Source organism: Acanthisitta chloris, unplaced genomic scaffold, assembly GCF_000695815.1.
Source record: "Acanthisitta chloris isolate BGI_N310 unplaced genomic scaffold, ASM69581v1 scaffold21939, whole genome shotgun sequence".
Classification (NCBI taxonomy): Eukaryota; Metazoa; Chordata; class Aves; order Passeriformes; family Acanthisittidae; genus Acanthisitta; species Acanthisitta chloris.
The window spans coordinates 77,614-85,572 of NW_008691128.1; the positions used below are offsets into that span (position 1 = coordinate 77,614).

The window sequence follows — 7,959 nt, forward strand, 5'->3', positions numbered from 1 at the left end:
TCCAGCCACTCAAGCATTGCTTTTGGAGAAGAAATACCATTCACACGACATTGGACTGTTTCGCCCTCTGTATGGAATGAACAGCAGTGAGTGCAGTTTTTGCATAGAACAGGCCCTCTTTGAAAACCTCATGCTGCTTACCCTGAAGCCATGCTCCCCTAGAGCTCTGATTGAGTGCTAACTCATAGAGATGTTAGAGCCTGTTGTGAAAACTATCCTCAAGCAATGGCAATCATTGAATTTATCTATGAACCTGAATTTATCTTTGAACCATGTGACTTTATTAGGTGGAACAATCCACTCTTTGGTAGGAGCTTGCATCAAAGGAAGTTGGAGTTAGGCGTTATCAACAAATATTGTACTCACATAATAGAAGATTTTATTGATTACAGAGACTGTTTTGTAGATTTTATAACTCACTACAGTAGTCACTTATATGAGAAACTTAGCTACTTAAGTGCAAACAGACTGAAACCTTTCCATCAATGCAAAGGCATTTTAAGAAAAGCTTAATTAGCCTCTGGGTATGCATTATGAAGACTGCTTCTTATATCTTGTCATGAGCCATGCACCTCTATCCAGATCATTTGCCTTCACATCGTATGTTCAGTTTCTGTAGTGGTTTAATGCATCTGAAAGCAAGAAGATCGCCAGTGACAAAATGGACATCAACATCCAGAATACCAAGCCCATTATCCCTTACTGCACAACCATGACTAAAGACCTTATATCAAAACTGGATATAATAGGAGACAATTCATTCAGAGTATTCAACAGGCAGTATACCTGATTTAATGCAGAATGAGTACAAAACTCTTTGCAAGTCTTCAGAGCTAATACATATTCCAATGTAAGGGTCAATACTACCCAAACAGAATTAATTGCCTTTGCTTGCTGCAATAGGCACTCTTCCAGTGGCCTAGACCTAGGGACTGCCCTGTCCCTAGGCAGAGAACCCTGCTCTATCTAGGGTGAACCCTGCACCCTATCTTCAGGCCACACACAAGGGAACTAACTACAGAGGGCAAGCTAGGAATGTAGTTGAGGAATCAGGTGTATTTATCTGAAGACACCCACTGAACCTATAAGCTGTGACTTTGTTTTTTTTAATAAGAAAATGTATCGCTGAACAATGTCCTTGACACAGTTACTGCACCAGAGGTATCCTTCCCAACCATACAAACAGTTTGGAGATGCTATGCTGGGCTATTTCATTGGCACAGTGTGTCCTGAAAGACTATTTACGCAAGATCTTTAAATGAGATGGCGGCAAGTGACTAAAATCTAGCAGACATGACAAAACACTTTGTTCAGTTTAATCAAACTTGGCAGTTCTGCAGTCAGAGATTAGACAGAGGGTTGCAAAGAATACAGAAAATGGCAGAAGAGAGGAGTCAGTCTTTCCCTCTCTCCGAGCTACTCCAGCACACTATGATTAGTTCTCCATTACAGCTCTTCCAATATAGCATAATGCAGAGCATTCACCAGACTGCCAACCTTTTGTTCCCTGAGCTATCCTTGAAATGTGTCCCTGAAACTAGACAGATTAGAGTTGGCCAATTTTACCATACTTTCACCAGTCTGTTCTCTAAGTAGACTCAGGATCAGAGAGCTTTGCAACTAAGGATTTTGTACTCATTAAAGACTGCCTGCAAGATCTAGAACCATCTGTTACTTGCTGTTGCACAAGTCTCCCCACACCTCTCATCTGCAATAGGTCTGCATTTTGTACACAGTGAACGGACAGTTTGAGTAGATGTCCAAAACCCCAGATTTGTTCCAGAGAACAGAAAAGATGACTAAATGACTAGAAAAGATGACTGCCTTAGCAGATGTTCCACAGGCATGTCTGTGATGACTCTTGAGTGATGTGGCCCCAATGTCCCTGCCTGAGAGCAATCCCTCCCACAAATGTGTTTTCCTTGAATGACCTCTATTTGATCACCTTGCCAGGTTTGTGACAGCTTCTGCCTTGGAAATGGACTCCCCTTGAATGCTGGAAACTTCAGATTGTGGTAATAATTTAGGTGGATGTTTTGATGGCATCAGCATGGTAAGCTCTCCTGGAAGGCTGAAGGCAGCAAGCTGTAATGTACTTGACCAATTCTACAAAGTTTTTCCTGGGAACGTGCAAGGGGATGAAGCACCATTTTGAAACTGCTCCCTGGTGTTTTGGTTGTATGCACTGTGACTTGCAGTAGCCCAGGCTACCATATCTTTGTTATTAGAAGTAAATGACCATCAGTTATTATAGTTATTATTATTATCATGGCAGCCACCACATGACCCTACCCCGTATCCAATCATGCCACAATATTGTCTCCTTATTACAAGCCAAGACTGATTCCTAGCAAACACATGGCAAAGTGGGACAGTTGATAATTTGTTGCCATGACTACTCTGCGCAGAAGGAGAATTATTAAAAAGATAATTTGTTTTGGAACCTAAAACTGAATAAACTTTTAAAGCTAACTCAAACTATAAACTAGTTTCCCACTTTCTATTTTAGTCTCATAAATACCAAAGTATGAAATCACCCATTGAGTAAGCATATGTATCCTTAAAAAAAAAGTCTCTTAAGAAAGGCAAACTTCAGAACCTCCTGTTAAAAAGTACAGTTTATTTGGCAGCTTGGTTTTCATGACAATGATACATCCCAGATAACAACTGTAGTAGTATTCTCAAATAAAGACATTCATTAGACTGTACTTAGGAAATACATTTCTCTCATCTTTCTTCACATCTTTGCACTACTTGGTTGACATCATCCTTGCCCACCACAAAATAAAGAGCTATTTTCAGGTAATGCAGAAATTGGATACTATCCCTCTCATTTCTTTTACAGTATAATTTCACAGAAACTCCTGCTTTTAAGTTTTCTATAACACTACTTAAACAAGATGCCTCTTAAAGCACATAGAGTAAATAGAATGGTGGTGGTCTGTGGAAGTAAGTAATGAGCATTCTGACTCCTTTCAGCTAAATGCCTCCAGAATCACACCTTGTGACAACTGGTAATTCTGATTGAAATGAGGATATGAAAAGTTTTCTAGTATATTAATATAATTAGTCTGTTTCAGCTATGACTTCATTTTTTGATTTTTGATACAACGAAAATCTTCATGTAGTACACAAAGACACACAAAAGAGCACAAAGAAAACTGGTAATACAAGGCTATAGCTCCTTCCTATCTAAGACTGAATGAAAGTTCTGGCCCTTTAGCTTCCTTAAATCCTATGCATTCATCCTTTTCACTGATGCGCATGGTCACTCAGAAGTACATTCTCATGGTAGCTGAACACAAAACCCCTTTTGTTTAGAGATTAACACTCCAAAATAAACTTTATTCCCTCTACTGCAGGAAGCATCACCAGATATATCAGTCCCTTGTTACAGCAGAGTTTTAGTCTGAAAAATATAATGCTTATGAGGCCAAATTATCAAGGCAATTAGTATGTAAAACTAATTATCCTTCAATTAGTCAGCAAACTATCTGATTTTTTCCTGTAATATCTTCAAGGAAGACTTTTCTGCAGTTTACATATCACAAAACACAACAAAACAGAATTATAACATTAAAAAGGTATATATTTGATTTTAAAGTGCTATAAGAAGGCTGCTGAATATTGATTTTCAAGTCCTCAAAAGCTAACCTGGTAGCAAGTAGTCTTTCAATATGCAACTTGGAACCTTGGTCTTATCAATGTGGTGAAGGTTTCACCACATGGTCAATTAAAAAAAAAAATTACAAATTTCCTGTATCTGACAAAACCAACCACTCTCCTCCCAAACTTTCTACTTCTATGAGATGTCTGGTACCTGCTTACCTGCATGGACAATAAAAGAAATAAACCCCCACACCTTAAGATCTTAGGGTAACACGAACTGTTTGTTTATGCCTTAAGACACAGACTTTATAAACTGTCAATGCTATGGGCTACTAACCCAACACCCTGATGAGGAGATGCTACTGGACAGGCCAATGCTTTGGTATAATAAGTCATCACAAATTAAGTATCAGAAGTTTAATTCCAGAAGTAAAACACTGAAGTCTAGTGCAATATAGCATAGCCAGCAGAAAACAGCGGCACAACAGAAGTACTAAACCGCTGGAAATAGGTTTTGTACTGATATTCTAACAGAGATGAAAACTGGAGTATACATTTTACCTGCATCAAGCTCCAAGAGACAAAACAAACCTAAGGAAATTCATACAGCTTAGGTAAATCAAACAGCAGGACAGAGAGAAAAAGGAAGACAACATTCCATGAAAAAGGAATACAACATTCTTTAAATATTCAGAAAAATGAAATGTCTGTAAATAGGAAAGACGTTAACTCCTACCTAAGGAGGACATGACACCTAACAGAGTCCAATATAAAGAATCCATGCTCTTTTGACAAAATATTGCACTGTGACTTCAGAATGAATGAAGAGTCCACAGCAAACAAAGCTCTGCTATGATTGTAAGCTACAAATCTTCACTAATAAGAATAGTTAAAAATAGAGGTAGCAGAAATGCTGATGCTGCTTTTTAGAGACATCAGACCACCTCGAAGTCAGAGTTGCCTATACATTTGTTTGGGAACAGCTATTAAGTCATGTGGAGGGACAACTCATACAGAATCACTTCAAGATCAGGAAGTGACTCCAGGATACTCTCCAACTGGCTTGCCAGTTTTGATACTTCTAATAAAGACAGATTTGCACCTGCTGTTTCTAATTGCAACAGCAAATAACAGAAATATGACAGGCTGCTATTATACACATTTTACAGCAAATAATATTGCAGCACAGTATGTGGAAGCAGTTGCTCTGAAGTCTCTGTTGACTCACAGAACTGCAGCAGAATTAATGAAGTTTTGGGCTATCCCAAAGATAGTTACAAACCTGCTAACTATATTTAATTGCATCAGATGAAAGCGTTGTGTGACACTCTAAAGATCAAAACCTAGAATTCAAGATCTTCAAACAAATATGCTGGTGGGTTGTTTTAATCAGAATGTAGAGTGAAGAATGTAATAAACCATTTCATAAAAGTAGATCAAAGATACTGCATCAGTTGTTACCATACTATTTTTGGGATTCACTACTGATGATAGCCAATCAATAGCACAGCCACCACAAAGCTATTTACTCAGTTTAACTCTGTACGTTTTCGAGAATTTAAGAGTCAAAAGTGGATGCAATGTATTTTTGTGTTAATGAAACTCTTCTGGGTAAGACTCTGTTACAAAAAGGATTGCAATTAAAAAAATAGTCTTAGAAAACCAGGTTGAATAATAAATGGAAAAAATGTTAAAACAGAATAATCAAAACATTGCAAAGCCAACTAAGACAGCAAATAGTGAAAGCAAAAAGCAGGAAAGCTACCTATTTCAGTATGTTAACATGCACATAACTGTGTTTGATCTTATTTCTGTATGAAGGTGAGTTGTTAAATGAGATTTGGCACCCACCTTGACCACACCAAAAAAACAAGAGTGGCAATTGCCACAGACAGCATCTTGTGAGTAAACATTTTTCTCCAGTGTCTGTGACTTAAAAGAATGCAGGTTACCTTGAGCAGCTGTCACATTCCAATGGATGATAGACTTCATCCCCCAGCTTTACAGGGAAGAAGTGGAAGGTCATCTATATATCACTGAAGATCACAGACAAAGCTGCCCAAGAAAATGAGTTCAGTCATCTCCTGAAAGTCTAGAAGATGCACTGTATTTGCATGGGAGGTGGTTATATCACCTGTAGGCACATCCTAACTATGAGGCATCTACTTATCTACCAGATAGATCACTTAAATCTTATGGTCTGTTGACAACAAAGCAATTTTGAGTTAGCTTATGTCCTGTTACTGTGGCTGAACATGATGAAAACTAAAAATCTATTGAAATCACATTTCATCTTATACCTTCCCTTTGTGTTTTTTTGAACATCACATCAGGAATTCAAATTTGAAATAAACAAATTTAAAATTATTCTTTAGGCAAGAAAAGGATGACTTTCCCACTAAATCCATCTACTAAGTTGGTAAGGGCACAAACTTTTACAATAAGCTTAAGAATATCCAGAAAATGGGTGAAAGCTTACTGGGCATCTTCTCTGTCTTTGAGGGCAGTATATAGCCTGCAGTTAGGAAGAAGCAGGCTCATAGACTCCACATCTAAAAATGATTGATTCGACAACATGGGGGTACCAAACTGGGATCAAGTAGTCTGAGAAAGTAGAAGAGCTGGTGAACTCCTTTCTTTTCTTTCCTTCAGAGGCAAGTTGGCACTGTTACTCAAAAAAAACCCCCTAAGACCAGTAAAGATACATGTTAAAACAAATTAGAGTCTCCAAAGCAGTCTGCTTCCAACAATTTCTGAATTTTTCCATTAATCTCTTCAACATATTCCATGCACAGTATAAACTTCAATCAACCTAATATCAGACATGCATTTCTGACATTTCGATTTTATACTTCAATGGCTGAACACTGTGCACCTCTGAGTCACATTTAGGGCACGTAAAATACATATCTGATAAATAGTTACTTTTAATACAGTAGTAACAAAAAACATGTGGACAGCCTATGGTATGAGGCATGGTAGGCCATTCCCCACATAGTGAACATTCCCTGCAATGAGCTGCTAATGTGTTTTCACTATTGGAAAGACCTGCAATAGGCAAACACCAAGAAGAAATTTTAAGTTTCAGTTTCTGTACATTAATAAATGGTAGCAGATAAATCAGAAATTCAGCAAAGCCATGCCACAAGAGCTCCCTGTTCATGTACTCAAATCCTATGCGACGAACACCTTGTGGCTTGCAAAAAACTGACCTAATCCCTAGAATGCGTTCTGTAAGTGTTGCAAACGTTCCTTTTTGAAGAAAAACCAGAAAATTTACAAGTCCACAAAGTTTAAGAAGTCCAGCTCCAAAGTTAATATAGCTCTTAATTTTGCAGAAAGATTGTTGTTGACGATTGCTAAACAAATCATAACATCTTTCTTCCAACCATCTTCCACCAACCATGAAAATAAGATACCATAACTTCTGGTTTTTGCTCAGAGGTTGGTATTTCTCTGTCTGAGATAAGTTGTTCTTGTATTGAATATTCAGAATAGCCTGTCCCACAGTTGCATTCTTGGAATAGATAGTGAATCTCCATAATATAAGACATAAAAATGCTTTTAGTTCTGGTTCCAAATGAGCCAACAACCCTGGTTTAAATCCATGAAAACAGCTGGTAAATTGGGACCACACTAGTTGTTCCAAGGCTTTGTTTAGTTCAAGAGCATCAAGTTGACTTATTCTGAGCACAGGATTCACGCTCTTTTCATTTCCAGTGCTGGAGGCCATTTCTTCATGAAAAAACTTTCTAGGAATAAAACACAAATAGATTTTAGCATTTCCTACTTCTGTTCTTATTAAAGATAGCAAAGTTGCAATATACCAGCAGTAAACAAGAAATAATAAAGAAGCTTCTTCAGAGTGCTATATTAACATGTTATTAATATGCTACAAGTCCTTTCAGGAAGCTTTACATTAACAGCATAAAATTCCACCTCCAAAGAAATGATATTTGACTATTTCTCACAAATCATTAACACTTGGATTTGGTTATAGGCAAGTGTTCAACAACTTCCAGATATTTAGAAAATTCCACAGATTTAATATTTCACTGTATACCTTTAAAAAATATACTGCTGGACATAACTGTAATATTCAATTGGACCTTAAAATACACCAGAAAGAAGAATTCTAAAACTGTACTGTGTTCTACAGAGTAATAGGGAAAGTAAACAAACTAACTAAAAATTTAGAAAAAGAACAGTGGGGTGGACAGAAAATATTGCCATATGAACACTTCAGTAGCTGCAGCTGAAATCAGAATCTTAGAAACACTAACAAATTTAAGAATTACATAAAGATATAGATGAAAATTAAGGTGGGAAAGATAAAACTTGCTAAATAAA

The 7,959-nt window shown here is 37.3% G+C and overlaps 1 protein-coding gene across 1 annotated transcript; it reads right to left on the reverse strand.

Annotated features, from left to right (window-relative positions):
* Positions 1-6,427: 6,427 nt before the first annotated feature.
* On the reverse strand, positions 6,428-7,342 carry PEX2 (peroxisomal biogenesis factor 2). Its single transcript, XM_009082132.1, has one exon. It carries the CDS (start codon positions 7,340-7,342, stop codon positions 6,428-6,430), a length of 915 nt encoding a protein of 304 aa, XP_009080380.1.
* Between the last annotated feature and the right edge of the window lie 617 nt (positions 7,343-7,959).

Excerpts from the sequence above, each read along its gene's own strand:
- PEX2 (XM_009082132.1), bottom strand. The coding sequence starts at position 7,342 with ATGGCCTCCAGCACTGGAAATGAAAAGAGCGTGAATCCTGTGCTCAGA.